This window comes from Amblyomma mixtum, chromosome 3 (genome assembly GCF_055824585.1).
Source record: "Amblyomma mixtum isolate Tamu chromosome 3, ASM5582458v1, whole genome shotgun sequence".
Taxonomy (NCBI): Eukaryota; Metazoa; Arthropoda; class Arachnida; order Ixodida; family Ixodidae; genus Amblyomma; species Amblyomma mixtum.
The window spans coordinates 322,512,730-322,532,503 of record NC_143014.1 but is presented as its reverse complement, the minus strand read 5'-3'; the positions used below and the strand labels follow the sequence as shown (position 1 = coordinate 322,532,503).

General features: G+C 43.4%; 2 protein-coding genes across 4 annotated transcripts; one reads left to right on the top strand and one right to left on the bottom strand.

Moving 5' to 3' along the window:
• Nucleotides 1–962: 962 nt before the first annotated feature.
• LOC149355767 (uncharacterized) lies at nt 963–12,295 on the bottom strand. Its single transcript, XM_089576183.1, has 6 exons — nt 12,216–12,295; nt 6,820–8,120; nt 6,549–6,686; nt 4,172–4,291; nt 3,144–3,404; nt 963–2,610 (listed from the first exon to the last, which is right to left on the bottom strand). Exons 1-6 carry the CDS (start codon nt 12,293–12,295, stop codon nt 1,829–1,831), a joined length of 2,682 nt encoding a protein of 893 aa, XP_089432309.1. The 3' UTR covers nt 963–1,828.
• Nucleotides 10,730–18,994, top strand: LOC149355766 (uncharacterized). Of its 3 annotated transcripts, none has more exons than XM_089584001.1 (9): nt 10,730–11,176; nt 12,729–12,860; nt 13,217–13,303; nt 13,974–14,024; nt 14,210–14,254; nt 14,424–14,468; nt 15,217–15,332; nt 15,923–16,136; nt 18,736–18,994. In XM_089584001.1, the coding sequence occupies exons 3-9, from the start codon at nt 13,282–13,284 to the stop codon at nt 18,930–18,932; spliced, it is 690 nt and encodes a 229-aa protein (XP_089440127.1). In that variant the 5' UTR covers nt 10,730–11,176; nt 12,729–12,860; nt 13,217–13,281; the 3' UTR covers nt 18,933–18,994. The 3 variants fall into 3 exon arrangements, with proteins under 3 accessions (XP_089440127.1, XP_089440129.1, XP_089440128.1); XM_089584002.1 differs by lacking the exon at nt 10,730–11,176 and adding an exon at nt 11,439–12,608; XM_089584003.1 differs by lacking the exon at nt 14,424–14,468.
• The last annotated feature ends 780 nt before the right edge of the window (nt 18,995–19,774 follow it).

Sequence of the window (19,774 nt, the reverse complement as noted above, 5' to 3'; positions counted from 1 at the left end):
TCGCAAAGTTGCAAAATATGGTGTCCTAGGTGGAACCCAAAGTGGCAGTGGGAGTGTCATGGTGCGTAGTAGCACGCATAGTGACGAAGAGAGAACTCATGGTGTAATGTAAGGTGGTGCATGGTGTTCTGCTCTTGGTAGGTCATCATTTGTGTTGCAAGAACATTAAGCTCTGATATGGCAAACGGTGATCACAATTTCGACAGAATTGACGTCCGAACTATGGCAGATCATTGTGAATACTTTGAAGTATACAACTGGTGATGTTTGCTGTTCAGTGTTATTAATGGCGACATTCGCGGTATGCATTTGTTGTAAATATGTACAGCATGTGCATTAGCTGTAATAGTTACAGATATAACGGCAGACTAGCCGCGTCTGCGAGATTTTCGTTACGTTTTCAAGAACTCCATAGACGTGGCATTGCACTCCAAAGCGGCATTCGAGCGATTAGCGATAGGCCTGCGCGGCCATGTTATCAAATGATGGTAGTGCCACGATCAGAAAACGAGCACGTAGCCATCAAAAGTGGGAAGTCCGTACCTATAACTAGCTCCCAGACTTGCGCCCGGCATGTATCACAAGATTTTAAAACTCGGCGCTTAAGCACGCCCTTGTACGTCCGCGGTATCAGCTGCGAGTTGGCGTCAGTGCGGCGATCGCAGGCGCAAGGACGTACACACAGCTCTGGCTGGGCCACACTTTGCGCGGCTCGGCGACACTGTTATTTTCATAACATTGATGGATTATGTTTTTTTTTGCATTTGAACGTACACCTATTAGACATGACTCTTTCACGATCCTCTTGTTCAGATCAGATGTTTAAGCTATTCATCTGAAAGAACTATGGCTCGAGGCATGAAAGAATAGTGCTAAGAGTTTGATGCGCACCTGGTTGTAGATGTCAAAAAGCAGTACCCTGACCACTCATCTCATTGTAGTTTTCTGCATGCTTAAATATGAAGACTTGGAGACAAATTTATTGAGTACACACAAAGAATGCAGTTTGTGACACAGATATCATTAATACAGACAATCAGCAATCCTATGAAGAAAATGACATATATACATTTAGCTTGCACACTATATTTTCAGTTTCTCTCACAGATACAAATATATGTAGAGAATGGTATAAATGAAGGATACAGAAATGGGAGACTGACATTTCATAAGTGTCTCTTGCAATCCATTTTCCGCAGCAGTGCCACTTTCAACATACTCCAAAGAATGTCCCCAGGTTGGGATGTCAATTCAATACAGTTCACTTGTACAATGATTTCCAGCATGAATTTCCTTCACATGCTTTTTAAGCTCCCAGTAAGAGCTGCTGCTCCCTTGCAGCATTTGCAATCATAATGCATGATCCTGAAATCCTGCCTGAATACACACTCAAACAAACAAAACAAAACAAAGCTCAACAGTAGATCTAGTCTCCTCTTGCGTAGCACAGGCAACGGCAGCTAGATACGCTGGGAGACGACTTTTTGTACATAGAATAACCTATTTTACCGCTGCTTAAAGTAGCTGTGCCACTGCCGTGGCTCAATGGCTATGATGCTCGGCTCCTGACCTCAAAGACATGGGTTGACCCTGACCATGGTGGTTGCATTTCGATGAACGCAAAATGCTAGAGGCTCGGGTAGTGTGTGAAGTCATTGCACGTTAATGAACCACAGGTGGTCAAAATTCTCGAATTCCTCTACAGTGTTCCTCATAGTCTGAGTTGCTTTGGGATGTTAAACTCCATAAACCAATCAACTTAATGCAGCTTTAGATGTTTTAACCAGTTTAGGTATCTTTAGTGTGACATACACCATGCTCATTTGATTCAGTCCCTCTCAATTGTGTTAGGAAGATCACAAATAAAGGTTTTTTCCTCCTCAGGAAACTCTATGAACAAGGAGCAGTCAGCCACTTCAGCTGGAAGCACCACGTCAAGTGCTCTCTCAAAAGATATAAAGCACTCTTTTATGTGTGGTGGTGCTGCAACCACATCAGCAATTATTATTGGCCTGCATAAGAGGATGCAAGTGTTAGCTACGTTCAAGAAAAGAATTTTTTCAATGCGTTTGTAGCTCGCGCTGAGTGTCCTAATGAAGGTGGTGTCAGACCGTGATGGCCTCTTGTATGCTGTGCTATGGTACACCTGCCTTGCCTGAATGAAGCGCTCATACTCAACAGCTTCTGATGCTGTGATTCCGCAGTGACGGTACAGAGCATCTTGCTCCTCAGAGCTCAAAGTAACACTCCTGCCCCTTCCCAAGAGGCACAAGTTCTCTACGTGCCTGGCATTCTGCACATGGGGATAGCCAACCATTTTTCTACACAGCTGTTTTTCATGTGCAGGGAGCTGGCTGCTGTCAGTCAATTTTTGTAGTTGCTGGTTCATGACTATCCTTTCTACAATTTGCTGTGGAATACCATTTGCGGCTGAAACCTGGCGAACGATCTTTCCATTGCCTCCTTCAAAAACGAAGGCTGAGTGTGCCCAAAGTGGTCCTAGGGCACGGGCGCAATTAGCCAGGTGAAGTAGGGCATGCACGTTAAACGTCAGGAAGGCAACACCATACAGGCTCCTGCTCTGCACAACAAAGGTTTCCAGAAGCAACTCTGAAAATAAAAACAATAATGATGGTTAGGTGAAATGCCAAGCCAAAAAGCAACTCCATCAAGGCAGTTCCTTTGACTTTTTCGGCAAGTCCTTTGTTGAAAACAGATTTTAACTTCCCTATATGAAGCACTTCTTCACTCAAGTAGAGTGAAATTTTTAATACTGTAGAGAAACTTGCAGACTATTAAAAGAGCATATTAAAGGAGCAAAATGACAAAATAAGTTTGTACTGTAAAAGTAAAATAAAATATGAGCAAGCACTTGAAGAAGAGTGAAAGAAGTCTAGAAAATGCAGGGTTTTACTTTCACAATATCTGTATGGTTGCCAGTTCGTACGCTTCACAAATTTTAATTAAGGTCACTTCATGAAAATGATTTTCATAAAAGTTCTTTCATTACAGTTAATTTTGTATTCATATATGCTTTCCACAAACTCACAGTTGTACAAAATGCTCGAAACCTGCAGGTTACATTATTGTTGACAGACTTGGTATGTATGAAGTACACTGCAATGACTGAAGTAATGCATTACCAGCTTTGTCAATTTCAGATGGGGTGAGCTTCTCTTGTAAAAGTATGTGAACACCTTCTGACAGTTTTAATAGGTGTTTCCAGTAGTCAGGAGGAAGGATGCCATCAAGACAGGGGAGGGCATAGAAGAGCAGCCACTGCCTCCATTCAGATGCCTTCCAGTGGCCTCGCTCTCTGAGTGGTCGTGGCAACCGTGTGACACAGTGCGGAGGCTTGATGGTCAAGAGTCGTGCTTCTAATTTTGCTACTGAAGAAGGGGCACCTGCAAGATGAAATTGCACATTACATTTACATAAACCCAGTTGAACAGAACTAGTGTATAATGCTGTAAAGGCACACATACAGTGGGAACCCGAGTATCGTAACACCAGCTGCAATTTTGAGACTTTTAATCAAGAAGTTCCATCTGTGCAAAATGTGCAGTGAAATGTAGAGGTACATAAGCATCTGGTCACAACTTTTGCACTGTTAATGCTGAGAACAAAGAGGTATGGTTGACAAGGTATGGTTCTAAATGTAGCTGTTTGGAAGCTTCAGCGGCATTGATCTTTGACAACACAGCAAACATCCTGCACACTACATTTAATGAGTTGTGTGTGTGCTACTATTTGTAAAAAGAGATGAGACTGCAAAGCCTTTTGTAAGCTGGAAGATACCTTCTAAGAAAGAGTTCATTCAGTTTGTATTTATGTGGACCCAGAAAGAGAAAGTTTTAAATGATATTTTGGTATCTCTCACCCACTCAAAAGCCTGAACATTTTTCGAATTACTGCAAAGACATCACACAGTACACAAAACTAAAGACCACACATGTTAAAAAAAACATGGTAGGAGAAATTAGAAATACAACTCAGCATATTTCATCTGTATTAAGTAGTTAGTAAACTACACTGAATTAAATTCTAGAGGCGCATGAAAGTATGAACTCTATCTCCGCCAAAACCAAACATATAAAGGTGCATTACTAGAGAAACTTGTAGACTTTGTGAAATAAAAACTGACAGTAACGCTGGCTGGGCATTGGCTTACCGACATAAAAGCGTCGATCACAGTTTGAAGTGGAGAGGATCATCTCAGTGAGTTGCCTCGCAACTCCTTGAAGAACGCAGTGCATGTATTCAACACTCTGCCCATTGACAAGATCAAAACCTAAAAAACAATCACAACATTTATAAGGAAAGTACAATGCAATGCTGCAGAATATTATGCTTGAACTTGTAAAAAAATGCATGTGAGAAGCCAGGAATTAAGAATAAAAAAGAGCTGGACTAGCCAATGCTTCAAAAAAGTGATGACAATTGGGTGTACTGTAAACAAAATAAAAGCAGCCTACTCCCCACAGCTCAAAGTGGTGCGCTGAGCAGCACACAAGGTAACCTTATTTATGCCTGGTTTTTTACACATACGAAAATTGGACAACTGTTTCACCTCATAATACAAAGTTCAATGCCTGCACATCACTAGCTCACCAAGTGCTAATTGCTTTGCTGTCCTGAAAAAGTGTAGCAGTGCATGAAACAACTTGCACAACCATCCTGAGGCAAACAAGACAATGAAAGCTACCAATTGAGAGCAAGTAGCTACGCACACCTCGCTGTCAAAGATATCATGACTGTTGTATCCCCAATCCCCTGCCAATGTACTGAGGTAACTGCGGGAGTGATGGAAGTAAGTATGCAAACATAACTTGCTGAGCCCTATGGTACCTCTCACGGATGCAAGGCAATGGTATCAATGGCATCTGGTCTGTGAAAATGTGAAAAATGCAGTTTCACTCTGCTTGAAACAGCAGGCATTACTAGCGAGCATAAAAGCAGCCAGTTACTTGTTTAGATGTGTCATAAAGCACCCACAAATCTTCTGCCTCATATCTTACGGAGAAGGCACTTAGCTTTTTATCAGAATCAAGAGAGAACACCGTACACTATAAACATGCTTGGAAAAATCACATTGTTTTCAACACAAGGAGAGCAAGAAGCCTGCAACTAGATTTATTTCATTAAGGTCTGCTAAGCATCTTTACTTTCTGAAACAATCAAAAAAGTACAAAACTCAAAAAATGGCCTTTTTTCTTAACAACAGAAGTAATAACACACTGATGAATTAAATGAACACTGATTGCAATTTCGTGAGCTATACCATTTGATGCGTACCTTTGGATCTTACCATCAAGCCCCAACAACTGAATTTTCGGTCATATCGGTACTTGTACTCAACTACTGATTCACAACAGAAGTTCTCTTACAAGATAACAAAGATGAACAAGACCAGCAAATGTTGTTCAATACAGTGCATGCATGCTGACTACAACTATTTTGCATGTAGCTGTTTCAGAAATAGTACTCAGTCTGCAGTATACATCATTGTAGCAGGACCAAATTTTCTATGTGCTTAACCCACCAATAGTTTCAACATCTGAGTAACCATGTGTTTTGTAACAGCATGCTAGGTATTCAAAATCACACAGTTGTTGGTTTATGGGGTATAACGTCCCGAAGCAACTTAGGCGATAAGCCACACTAATATAATTGTAATTACCTATATCTATACATCATACAGTGACGACACATCTAACTACATAAGCACGGCAATAAGTGACAAGTCACGATTGCAAGTTGAGCTCTTTCATAAGCAACTGCTATTAGGAACATATATACAGTTGCATTACATTTTTTTTACTGAAAGTACAACTGAGGTTGCGTATTGAGTAGTGCGATACCCTCAAACTGTTTTTAGAGGCTTGCAGTCCCAAAACACGGTGTTTACATGGACTGCTTCAGGACTCAGCTGTGTATACTGAGAATCCTGCTGACATATATGAAATTATGTGTACAGCTGAGTGCGGGGCACATGCAGAAATGTTTAGATCAGCATTACAGCAGGTAGTGCAGATACTGCTGCTAGGACTCTTTGCAGTCACAACTGCACGCAGTTATTCAATAACATCAACACCCTTTCAATGCTTCTGCATGACAAAACAGATGAAGTACCAAGCAACGTAATGATGTAGGGCTACACAACTTCATCTCAAATTTTTCAGCCATTAAGCATGATACGTATCAGGTGACGATGAAAAAGGCACAGCTTTGCAGTCCGTAATACAGCTTGCAAGCAATAGTGCACAATATGCGAACCAGTCTGACAGCTCAGTGGTGGCAGCAACCAGTAATGAGTCACTACCAATTCTCTGCTCGTACTTTGTTGGTCTGTATCATGAGAATATAAGTAAATGTTCATGGCACTAGCTGTAAAATGGACCTAAGTCTGCTTAATAAATGTGTTGTGCTACAATACTGACCTGCAGTCAGCTGTGATAATCACTCTTATATCCAAGTCTACCAGTAGCAGTTAAAGTAATGCAAAGCACACAAAGACTGGAGAGGACGTGGAGGTAAAAACAGCTTACCTTTCAGGTTCATCAGTGCGGATGGCCCTTTGAAGCCATTGATATTTTCATCGTGCTTTTTAGCCAATTTCATGTCTCGCTCAACCATCTTCGTTGTCCGAGCCTCTGGCTGCTCTTGTGCGACATATCGCATGCTCCCTGAAGGAGAAGAGAGTGTAAAGGACATAAGTATGCAAATTTATGCACTTTAAGAGACGCTGCTTCTGTAATGGTTTCTTTTCTCATCATCTTCAAATCACTGCTCATTCTCTAAAAGCCAAAAAATACTCACCTTCGATATGTTCTCCTCGGATGAAGCACCATGGGCATCCAAAGTAACCATTGAAGGTAACCATGTTCTGCACAGCCGCTCTTGCGGGCGCATCAACTGACCAGCACAACACAACTGGTCTGGATAGGTGTGTGCTAGTCCGGTACTGCCACCTGATTGGTTTGGTGCAGTTAAGTTCATGCACAAATTTTGAAAGGAAAAGTTGCATATTCGGATGGCTTTTGCCAAACCATAGTCCAGCGAGAATCGGATGCTTGAAACGCAGGTGTGGCGGCAGTTCATTAACGATAAACTGCAGAGGCCACACAGACGTCTTTGATGACTTCCACACTGGACTTCCGTCCGTGTTCACTGTAAGAGTGAGGTCGTCCGTGCCAAGACTTCTAGCCTTCTGCATTCTTGCATGGCATTCAGCACTGGTTACATCTGAAATGTGCAGTGCAGGCCCTTGAAGCTTGAGCAAGTTGTTGTGCAGTTCCTCCTTAGTGTTTTCAATAAGAAACTGCAGCTGCTTTTTTAAATCTAAAAGAACAAAAAATGAACCCCTGTCTTTGAGTGCTTGAAGGGGTTCTGTATGTTTGCAGCTGGGGCAGGCAGCTGATTTTCCTTGTACTTTCATTTCACCAATGCATGTTTCGCAAACATAGTGGTAGTGCACCACATCCTGGGTTTCCTTGCACCACAACTTCCGGAAAGTGTAAGCGCTTGTGGACAGAACATCTTCTCCAAAAAGTAAATTTATCAGTTTTGTTAGATCTCCCAATGGAGCCCATGTTAGCCCATGAGAAATGGCAAATGCCATGACTGCTGCTATAGCGCCAGCCTTCGTAACCTGAGAGTGTGGCAACGTTCCGTTACTGAACTGAGAGATGAAGGAGGGCATGTCATCTTCGCTCCCAGCTGTGTCCCGTTCGTCGGCACTCGGAATGTCGTCGTCGAAACAACTGTCGCTGATTCCTGCTGAATCGCTGAAAATGTCATACTCGGACCCCGCACTATCATTATGATGATCACTGTGGTCGCTTGAAAGCTCCTCGTCGGTCGTTGTGTCGGGCGCCGCACCACCATGACTACGGCTGCTTGAAGTCTCCTCGTTGGCAGTTGCGTCATTGTAGAGTGGGCGGATGCCTGCTACAGACGAAGCGCCCGGCTGACACCTACTGACACTTTGCTGGGGTCTTAGGGCGCCGGCTCTCGAAGGACAGGCGATGGCGGCATCGTGGTCTTTTTGGCGTTTGTAAAATGTCGAGGCCGGTACGTCGAAGGTTTCACTACGCTCCAAATACTTCTTGCGCCGTTTTCTTCAAGGCGGTCCAGGCATTGTCTAATGTACACTGCACCTCAGAAACGTAAGTAATATACGCGATTACTCAGGATTTTCGATGCGCAAAAACCTCGCTGTTCGCTCTGGCTTTAAATTAAGGCTCCGAAATAACGGAAGTCGCTCGCGCTAATATCGCGTACGATGCATGCAGTATGAGCATGTCATCTCCCCTGTTTGCGGTAATATTATTACTGCTTTGATGACATAACTAGTAAAATCTGCATACAGAGTTCTAAGAGATACATGCGAAGAAAACAATTAGCACTTTTGAAGCGCGGGATGTTCAAATAATCGAAAATTCGGGTTAGCTCTTGAAGCCAAGCGATCTCGTTTCCTATCTTCTGCCCAAGTTTCTTTGCTGGAGTCTGCCGAGAGTACTCAATTTTTTTTTCCTCAGCTGGAGCTGCACATCTTGAAAAAGAAGAAAAATTGTCATTTTTTGCATGCCGGCCGGTCGGCATATACTAGCTTTTGCCGAGACCTAATATTTGGCCTCGATGAAAAGCGTGATTCTCTCCAAAGCTCGCGCCTAATGTCATTTTCACGTGCAGAAGTAAACGTCTCGCGACGTGACAGACGTCCGCAGCCGCGCGCCTCCGCAGCAACCGAGGAGCGCGCGCGGCAGCCGACGGGGTCGTCTGCTAGCTACTGCGCTTGCTCGACTCGCGTTGAATTCTTTTGGATTCGGACGTCGAGGATCATGGACAGATCGCTTCTCCAGCGAGCACAGTAAGCTATAGAGGTCTTTCTTAATTCATCGCATGATTTTGTTGTGCTTGTAAGCGAGCTTGTTAGTCTGGAGCAGGCCAGGCCATCGATACCGGCATTTCTCTCCTCTTCGTAACAAAGGCAGTTTGATGATTAGCCTGTGGGCATGCAAATTACGTCTGTTCCATAATTGCAAAGTATCGCCACCTGCTACAGCTGATATGACCAACGCGCATTTGACCATGAAATACTTCTCATTTGCACATAACACGATTTCTTTACATCTTAAAACTTCAGTATAATACAGTAATAATGGTGTGTTTTGTAATGTGAGAGCTTTCTTCGCTGCTCGGCGAAGAGAGGGCGCGGAAAGAGCCGCCTACTGCAGAACCTGCGCCCGCCTACTGGAGAACTGCGTGCCTGCGCCTTCCCACGGGGCTTCGGATCCGCGCAGAGCGCCAACGCCGTGCTCCCGTAGTCTCGACTGCAGCAAGGCAATGACAATGTGATACAGGTCCTTACTGTATATTTACTTACTTTTCACCAACGCAACTCCCGACTTGAATACATCACCGCCCGTTCAGAAACAAAACCGAAACCACTATCATCACCAGCGCAAAAAAAAAAGCGCCTTAGTAGTCGTTTGCAGACAAAGCTGTAGCCAAACTGGCCTGACCGCGGCGCCGACTTGTTGCACCAGCGCTCCCGCCAAAACCGATTCCGTCATGTTCGCGTACGTCAAATACCTTCACAAGTTCAAGGCAATTTTGCCTGCAAAACTTATAAAGGGGTTTGCACCCAAAAACGAGGATGATTTCAACCCCGGGCAAAAGCTGCAGGCGTTTTGGCGCAGCGAAGATGGAGAGGTCGAGGGCTACTATCCGGCCTTCGTCATTGCTCTCGCAGGTACGTACGTGTTATTTCGTACAGGTTGAGTTACCGTATTTATTAATGTGTAAGCATTATATGGCTCAGTTCAAGGTCGTCTGTAGGCAAAATGTGTCCATCGTAAATGGTACCATTTGTGATGTCACGCACCGAGCTTGAGTGGGTATGAGTGCAATGTTATTGAGTAACAAATTAGTCAGTGGTGTAATATGTCATGATAAAGTGAATGTCACATGACGCAGTGACTTTCAAAAAAGGTGATGAGGAGCATATGCTGTCGCATTTCTCCAGTGCAGCCTGCAGTGATCGCTATGTTTTTGCGGTAGTGGTTATACTGTGGTTATTTAGAACTCGTAAGCAATTGCATCTGACCTTGTAAGAGTGCATTCTTGTCTACATGGTCGTGTGAGCTCATATCAGTCATTTGAGTGCTAGCGCGTGGCGATGTTAGCGCCTTGCCAGTGTTACTCTGGTCACTACTTCAAATGTAGCTTCTGATACCAAACGGCGAAACGAAAAAGCAGCATCACATGGCATTGAGCTGCATGGCCATATTCGTTTCCCTGCTTTGTGCCAGCGGCAATGCTAACACAAAAGCGATTTTGTCTGCGGCAAAGTAAACATTGAAGCTGATCGCTCTCGATCCGGATGGCTGACCAAATCAGTAACTTTTTTTCCGATGAGGCGCTCTCGACTGACCCACAAAAGTGGCAGCGAGATACAAGGTTGAAGTCAACTAATTACAAGGCAGAACAGCGCAAGCTACTCACGGACAAGAAAGTAGACGAGACACACACAGTGCTGACTTACAACTGAAGGTTTATTTTTCCAGACACTTCGGTAAATACACAGCAGCATCAAGAAAATAAAAGCAACTGAGTCTGATAAACAGTCATCGCCACCAGAAATCACACAGGAGAACTTGATGCTGCTGTGTATTTCTTGATGCTGCTGTGTATTTACCGAAGTGTCTGGAAAAATAAACCTTCAGTTGTAAGACAGCGCTGTGTGTGTCTCGTCTACTTTCTTGTCCGTGTGTAGCTTGTGCTGTTCTGCCTTGTGATGAACCAACTAGCCCGCAATGTGTTGTCCAACTAATTAGATCAATTTTTTTTTTCCAGTAACCCTGCAAGAGTGCATTGCAGCAAGGCGCTTTTCCGAGTAGAGTAACGTTGCCCTGATGTGATCACGTTCATTTTATTATGGCTCTATGCCTACATAAGGCCATCGTTTAGCAGACTGCACCGTGTTGCCTGTACTCAGACCGGAATCCGTTGGCATGTCTGCACAGGCGCACACCTGCACAGAGCTGTTAAAGGCTTTTCATTCATTTCAGATGAAGTAGAGGGGCTGCGACAAAAAGCGAAGACCCTGAGGGAGCCCTTCCCTCGCCTAATTGACGTAGAAGGCTGCCAAGCTGGACCATCCAAAAAAAGGGCAAGTGTTCTCTACATGTCCCTTTTTCCAGGAAACCCACAAGTTTTAGTTCCAGCTATGAATGCAAAACATTTCTGTTGGTTTGAAATTACACCAGAGCTCTTTTTCTCGCAAAGTGCACTGCACATTAGGACAAGGAAACACGCCACCTCTGTCGCTTTTGAGCCTTGCATTGTACACCCATTGGCTAGCATGAGCGTGAATCCATATCTTTTAATCAAGTGCAATCACTATGTAGAATTAAAGGGACAGTAAAGCAAAATTTGAGATACGAAGGAAACACCGATAATGAACTCCGAGCAGGCAATTAGAGTGAAATGTAGTTGGCACTAACGGTGCTTTTCAGTAGGTCAGATAATTTTTCACATTTTATGAGCGGATGCCGAATCACCTAGATAACCCAAGCTGGAGCATGTGCTGTTGTAACAACCTATAGTCAGACATCTATCTGATAGTAGTCAAAAGCGCACCGTTTTTTAGCTTGAAACATTTGTGCCTGGCTATGGAGTTTGCTTCACGAGCAACATATACTGCTCTTTGGGTGCAACAAGCTTTGCATCCATCAAAAAAAGGGGGGGGGGGGGGACTCTGTGAGGATCACATGCCTGCACCTCATAGCCTGCAAGGATGTGCAGTTGGGAGTGACAGAAGTACCGTTTCGTCTGTTTGGGCTAGCGTGTTGGCATAGGCCTCTTGCACACTCGACATGCAGTAGCAGCAAAAGTTGAAATAAAGCTCTTAATTCTTTTCTTTGTGCAAATGGAAGTGCATTCAAAAGCATGCATGAATATGAAGGCAGCCGCAATTCCACATCACTGCAGTGGATTAACCCTTCCACAAGCCGTTATTTCCTATTGAAAAGGAATAAATAATATATGGAGGTTGAAGGAAAATTGTGTCTTGTCTGGGATGTTAAAGGACACTGCTTCACAAATATCCTCCAGCAATATTTTTTTCAGGTGTTTTATCGACAGCTGTGATGCGTATAACATATACCAATACATGTGCAGTAAAAATTTGAACGTCCACTTCTTTGCACCTTTCCGTTGGTGCTCCTTCACCGGCCCTACCCACTCTACCTCTGTCGGCTGCCGGCACGCGCAGGGTGGCCACGGTCATGGTAGCTGCGTGACATCTGAAAGAATTTGGCGTGGGAAACCAATGATAGCTAACCCCCGGCTGTTGATGTCACTTGCACAACATGGCGTTGTGTGCCTAGGCTTGTGCTCTTGCTTTATTAAACAGCTTTTCATATTAATAAAGAAAGACCACAACTCCCTTTAAGGAGTTATTTCTATTTGATTACTAATGAATAAGGGAACCTTCCCTGAATTTGCAGTGCTTGCCACTACCAAAAGATGTGAAGAAAAAAAAAGCAATGGCGTCCAGTACCCTTCACGAAGATATAATTAGAGAGAATGAAGGTTTGGAGGTGTGTGTGCTTTATTTTGTATATACAAATGTGCACACACTGACCCATTGATGTAAAAATTTTGGAGTGTATAACATTTAGTTTTAGTAAATGTTTTGTGTTTTTTTTTGCAATTTCTAGGAACATACAACTGTACAGCAGCTCAAAGACTGCATAAAAAAAAAGATAAAGAAATAAAACGCCTTCGGGAGGAGCTGCAGGCATGCCGTCAAAAAAATGACCGCCTAACAAGCACACTGCTTGAAAAGATTGGTGAGCACATATGTTTTCTCCACAAACCTGTTTGCAATCAACTTTTTCATTTGTTTCTTGCTTCCATTGAAATGCATGCATTTTTTTCCTCAATTAGTAGAGTAGTTTAGCACTGTGGTTTCGATACAAAAAGTTTTAATGAGCACAGAAGGAAAATTTGGGCGAGTGCAAACACTTTGTAAAGTTAAAAAATTTTATTTGCAAAAATGTGAAATAACAAGAAGCAGTAGCTTTTTATTAGCACCACATAACGCTAAGGCCCTGGAGTAAACGTCAGGCAAACACCACAGGTACCGCAAACGGCACAGTTCATCCTCGTATATATGTTGTTTTGTTTCTGATCCTGTCTCCGGCAGATGAAATAGCTGCCAGCATCAATAAAAGCCCCCAGCCAGCTGGCACCGTCATTGCCGAATATGTCATGCCGGCCTCTTCGGATTCAGGTAGTGCTGTGTCCCTGTACAAGGATTGTACCATACTGACTTACACCTTTGTGTCTCCTGCTTTGCATGGTGTGCCGTATTGTTCATTGCACCTGTCATTAGTAGTAGGGGCTGCGTTCCACAAGCAGATGGCAGCATCAATAGGAGGTTTTCGTTTTCCGGTTGCTAGCGCAGTTGATTCCAGTGCATGTCAGTAGCTCAGCAAGCAGCATAGAAACTGACCAGCAAGGGCAGTCGTGGATGGGACTTTTCAAAGGGAGGATGTTAGCATTGTGGAGATTCACTGGCAACTTCTGATAGTGTTAGTGGGCTGGCAGCGTCCTTCAAGACTGTCTACTGCTTGTAACGGATGTGTGATACCGTTCTGTATGCGAAGTGAAAAAAGAAGTGGAAATCAGTATGGCACTTCCTTGTTATCATCCTACATTAATTTAAACTGTAATGTGATCTAATCTCATGCTTACATGCACAGGCCTTTCACTAGAAAGCGTCACGTCAGAAATTGGAAGTGCGCCAGGTATGTAGAAGAATGGTAGTTGCCGCTATTGAGTCCTAGTTTTGTCAGAGCAAGCAAATAAAACTAAACACCAATGAAACTTGGCTGAAAAAAATGTGCTATGCATTCGTGTCATTCCATAGTGCAAACTTTAATGAGATCTTATGTTTACAGGCACAGGCTTTCCTCCTGAAGTGATGGTGTTAGAGCGCGGAGATGTGCCAGGTATGTACATGAATGGTAGTTACTGTCATGGCATCCTAGCTTTGCCACCTAGCTTTGCCGGGGCTAGCAATTACGGGGCAAATACTCTTTAAACACAGCCAAAAAAATTGAAATTTAGTCTGATACTGCCCTCGTTATCATCCCGCTGTGCAAACTGTAATCTAGTCTCGTGCTTACATCCGCAGTTCTGCCACCAGAAATGGCTACCTCAGAAGCTGGAACTGTGTCAGGTATGTAGGTAAATGGTAGTTATTGTCATTGCATCCTTGTTTTACCATAGGAAGTAAATATGGGACTGAAACCAATTAAACATAGCGAAAAAAAGTGATATTCACTATAGTGTTGCTCTTCTGTTATCCGTTAGTGCAGACTGTAATCTAGTCACGTTTACGTGTACAGGCCTCCCTCCAGAAAGGACCTCCTTAGAGCTTGGGACTGTTTCAGGTATGTCGGTGAAAGGTAGTTACTGCCGTTGTATCCAGCTTGTTGTGGAAAGGCCTACTTGTGGCACGGTTTCGACATCGACTAAAATGAAGATCCAGTGGGAAGATGCAAAATGTAGTCTCTTTTTCCGTTTACTCTTGGCGGGGATAAAGTAGAGACAAGTGCAGCTGTCTCATCAGCGCAAAGGTCTTGCTGGTTGGTTGCTTTGTGGGGTTTAGCGTCCCAAAGCAACTCTGGCTATGAGGGACGCCATAGTGGAGGGCTTCGGAAATTTCGACCACCTGGGGTTCACTAACGTGCACCGACATCGCACAGCACACGGGCCTCTAGAATTTTGAAAGGTCTTGCATGGCTGCCGATGTACGAATGGCGGCCTTTGCCGATCAGCCCATCGTGGCACGTTGCCATTGATAGAATGCCACATTGCTGTGACATCACGAGTGGCCAGTAAAGTAATTCCAACGTTTACTCTTTATTAAGTGTTGCGTTTGCTATGGATCTTCATTGTGAGAAACATCATTTAGAGATTGTTTAGAGTGAAGTTAAAATATCTTAAATATTTGATCTGTCCAGTACATAGCTGTGAGTAAACATTCATGCAGTGGAGGCATGTAATAAGTTTTTATAGCTTTGGAATTAGGTGTCTCAACCACCTTAAATTTTGCTAACTCTGGTACTGTTCAAGGTGCAGATCATGTACTAGCATTGCAGTATACTTTTATTTATTCTGATCTTGTAATCTTTACAGATCAGTTCAGTGCACCAGCAGCCGAAACACATCAAGGTGCAGCTGCTGTCCTCCCATCACAACCACATGCCGGGTCAGTGGCTGCTGTTGCAGGGAACTGCGACGTTCGTGGGCAGGTAAGCGTGACATGAAAGCAATTTGACATGTCGATGCCAACAGCTGTTGAACTGTCAATGGCAATTAGTTGTGCTGAAGTCATTCTCCCTATTGAATTGCTCAGTTGAGACGTCGGCTGACGGACCTTTTTCTTGAGCACCATGAAGTGAACAGTGTACTGCAATACACGCAGCAGGATGACAAACAGTACTAACAGCACTAACAGCTAAAGGTTTATATCCGCGAGGTCGTGAATGAGTACACGGACAGCGTGACAGAGATTCAGAACACATGTGCCAAAAGCAAAAAAAAATGAACGCTCAAGATACGAGCAAGACAATGTTTTTAGCTTCCCTCAGAAGTGGCAGCTCCTTGTGCACTATACCTGGATATTGAAGACATGACAAAGTTAGCCAAAAAGAACACGTGCATGGACGAGAGTATGGGATTTATGTGCATCCTCTTGCCTGTCTTATGTGCGTTCTTTTTGCAAAATTTTGTCATGTCTTACAAATTATGCCAACCAGCCTGACAACATATTCCACATATTCTGGCTTTTAGGCTTTTATTATTCTTGAAAAATGCTTGAGACCAATTTTAATAACTGCAGGTGCAACTGGGGCCGGGGTTATCCATCCCAGAACAAAAGTGGATGTTTTTGATGAGAAACTCCACTGACACCAAGTTCACTCTGGAGGCAGCCAGGATGCTATGGAACCATGAAGAGGCTGCTGTCCGTAGCCTAACTGGCCAAGCCTGCCGCAGCGTGCCTGGCTCCTCAACCAAGGTGCCCGCTACTCCGGAGAAGGTGGACATATTGAAAAGTAAGTGAATTTTAATAGTAGCAATAATGTTATGTCGCAGATACAACTCAAGGATTAAGCAGCAATGCAGCTTAAAGGAGGCCCTCAAGCCAGTAGAATCGACCAGTTTTCATAATGCAGCGGTTAATTCAATTAAGCCATTGTTATTCCCCTTTCATTTGCCACACACTGCGATTTCATGCTAGCAGGTCCAAAGGGATCGGTCAAGGTGGAGATCAGTCAAAGGGAGATGGAATCGGACCACGCCATTGGTTGGTGGGGTTCCTTTGAGGGGCATTTGCCGGTTGGCGCTTGAGTTGTGTCCTATTACGGTATACTGATTACAGTTCCAGTAATTGAAACTACTGTAATCTCAAATTAAATTGGCGACTAAGCAGACTTTAGTCAGGAGTACCCATTTCATCTGAAAAAGTACTTTTCCAGATGACTTTCCAGCTGGAATTGATTTTCGGTTTAATGTCATCACAGCTGGAATGGAAGGTTGTCAGCTGGAAAGGCATGGTTTCTTGCTAGAAAAGTATGGCTATGAGTTCAGTACTAATCCAGCTGGAAATGTGTGCTTTTTTTTTCCGCCTGGGATTGGCTTCAGCTTTCATGGCATCACTACAAAATAGTCAAACATCGGTGTAATGTACGTCAGTGTAATGAAGTATTTTAGTTTTTATAACTTTAATTTTTTGTCTTTTTCTTCTGGCTGCAAAGTCCCTTCTCGCGTTATATTCGTTGTCACGTTATTTACGTGTAAATATGGTATTTTCTCTGCTGCTCTGCACTTGCAGACCAAAGCGTGTCAAAAATGAAATGACGTGGGCACGCATAGGTGGCGTAGCCACGAAGCGCTGCAACATACTGAAATGAAACTGGCCAGCTGTGTGCAGCTTCAACTACAGGTTTCTTTTTTTTCTGTTTCGAACATTAAGGTTGCCATTTTTTTCTGACCTTATGTTTAAAAAAAGCACTAGCAGTAACAAAACAAACCTTATAATGCAGTATTCAGATGTGTAATATTCAAGCACCATTTGTCAACCCCGCAGTTTCATGGCTTTGGACTGTTTTCATCACACTTGGGCTTTTGAGTTTTACCTGTGATGGCGATACCTGTATTATTGGTTTCTCTTTTTTCCCTTATTACAGCCTTGTTTTCAGTAAGGGTTGTCTTTTTGTGAATAGGAGCCAGTATTCTATAGATACAAGCAAACTTAAAAGTACATTGAAGAGAAATTGAAGTTGGCATGTATAGATAGAATACCGCTGCCTGATCACAAAAGCACCACTCTTACTGGAAATAAGGTTCACGTAAGGTGGACAAGAGCATAAACTAAAACAAATGTATTGCTGCCACAGACCAGTCTCGCAAGTACAAGTGTCCATGCATGATGGCAAAATAGGCAAGAAGATGCCACAGCCACAAATCTGAGGCCGAAAAACATGCGTGAAGGTTACATATTTCTTGAGTATTGACAAGTACTAGAGGTCTTGTTTTGAAACCACTAGTGCTTTTTTGTCACATGAGGAAGAGCGAAGAAAAGCAAAAGACAGCCTGAATGTTAGGAGCCATAGAAAAACCTGTAATTGGTAGCGCAGCAGGTGACCACCTGAGTTTTGGTATGTTTTCTGGTGCCTTGTGGCTATGTGCTTTCCACACCAACCGCAAAGTGCCTAAGTGCTCATCGGAAGAAGTTCGTGCAATGGCATGCACCTGCGACGAGGAAAACAGCTGTAGATAGGTAATGTTCCATGCGCCTCCATGTTAGCAAACGCACCTCTCGATGTGTTCGCTTCATCAACATACCACAACCAGCTCTGTGAAGACTGTTATAAGAGGTTTTAAATGTGGCTGCATGTACCAATCTCTGCACATCAGTCATGATGGTGGCTCGGCTTTGACTGCATTGCTGCGGACTCCTCAGCGCTTGGATTATCTTGCCAGACTTGCCACCTTATGCCTCAAAAGCATCGCACATTGTGCAGAGAAGAGGTCGCTGACGTGTGAGCTGCTGCTCTTTGCGAGAATTTTATTGTTAGAACTGAGTACGGCATTGATCGTAATGTTGGTGCAAACGTAAATGAAGCAATGACGACTGATCTTGCCGGTGGTAGTTTTGATTTGGCTCCTGCTGGGCGGCATCACAGTGCTCGCCACCAGCGATCACGGAGTCTGCACTTCTCCGAGGTTACATCATTTTTCTCCTATTTCGTCATCAGAGAGTCCCGAGTTTGAATCAGAGTGGCGGGAGAAAAGTTTGCAACTTTTGAATCCAAATCTCTGAACAATAAATGCACCTTTTGCTGCCGGACAAGTGGCAACAGTGCCACGAAATGCCGAACTATCAGATTTTACTGACGAAAAAAAAATTGTTAACATTATCCTCAGTAAAATGCTGAACTGTCGGATTTTCTGACAAAAGAAATTGGTAGCATTGTCCTCGGTGTCCCTTTAACATGCACAGTACTGCACAAAAATGGAGGAGCTATGTTTGTTTCCTGTGCTGTTACAGCTATATTTGTTTCCTGTGCTATTATACAAGAACTATTCATGCATTGCATCTACTTACAAAGCAGAGTAGAGGAGATATATGTGCTTCATTTTTTCTTTCAGACTGTTTGGAGCAGTACATTGACGCCCACCCCAAAGCGGATGTGCCAAAAGAAGCAAGGCTGGCCGCATTTCGCCAGAACTTGCGGCGTTTTTTCATTGAGGCTGGCCGCCACGGCAAACGCAAGAGGGCCACTGCCGAGGATGCCAGCAAAGCTTCAGGGTCCACGCAGGTTGTTCAGGCCCCTGAAAATCCTTAGGCACTGAACATTCTTTTTTAAGGGGGGACACTGGTCTTGAAAAAAAATTTTATTGATGAAATCACAGTATGAAATCTTCAGGGATTATGTATTTTTGTGTGCTGATTCTAAATATGTCATTTAATTTCATGTAAAATAATTCCTTGAGCACTTATGCAGTTTTTATGCTAGTATTTTGTGGAGAGTTTTGAAGAAAATTTGCTGTGGGAAACTTGCTGAAATGTGTGCCATTGGGTTCTCTTGATACCAAGGAATACAATAATGGTGAAAATGTCTTCCTGCCTATCATAGAACTTAAGTTATAGAGTTTTGAAGTTGTCGTTTCAGAAATGAGAAGGAAAGTGTGTATTCCTGTTTCTAAAGTGGCAGCTTCAGTACCCTATTAGTCGAGTTCTATGAGAGCCAGGATGATAATTTTACCCTTATTGCATTCCTTGGTGTCAACAGAACCCAATGGCATACATTTCAGAGAGTCTCCTGCCGCAAATTTTCTTCAAAGCTCTCCACAAAATAGTTGCATAAAATGTGCATAAGTGCTCAAGGAATTGTTTTACATGAAATTAAATGACATACCTAGAATCAGCGCACAAAAATACAGTGACCACACAACTGACGTATATTCTAAAAAAGGCCTGACCAGTGATTTATAAGCTGTTAGTTTGCATTCTTTAGTCGCACTTTTTAAACTTCTTCTTAGGTACCCTATTTTTTGCAGTGATTTCGTGCGTATAGTATCAACATGTATTGTGCCATTTTAGGTTAGACGAAAATACTACGCCAAGGTACCTGATTTTGGGGACACGGTCTCGTGTGTGTTCTGCAGTGCCATATTTGAATTGCAA

Excerpts from the sequence above, each read along its gene's own strand:
- LOC149355767 (XM_089576183.1), bottom strand. The coding sequence starts at position 12,295 with ATGACCGTGGCCACCCTGCGCGTGCCGGCAGCCGACAGAGGTAGAGTG. Across the intron at positions 4,292-6,548 it reads CGCACTGATGAACCTGAAAG|GTTTTGATCTTGTCAATGGG; the intron begins GTAAGCTGTTTT and ends ATTGTTTTTTAG. Across the intron at positions 2,611-3,143 it reads ATCTGAAATTGACAAAGCTG|AGTTGCTTCTGGAAACCTTT; the intron begins GTAATGCATTAC and ends TTTTATTTTCAG.
- LOC149355766 (XM_089584001.1), top strand. The coding sequence starts at position 13,282 with ATGCCGGCCTCTTCGGATTCAG. Across the intron at positions 14,255-14,423 it reads AGAAGCTGGAACTGTGTCAG|GCCTCCCTCCAGAAAGGACC; the intron begins GTATGTAGGTAA and ends TTACGTGTACAG. Across the intron at positions 15,333-15,922 it reads ACTGCGACGTTCGTGGGCAG|GTGCAACTGGGGCCGGGGTT; the intron begins GTAAGCGTGACA and ends TAATAACTGCAG.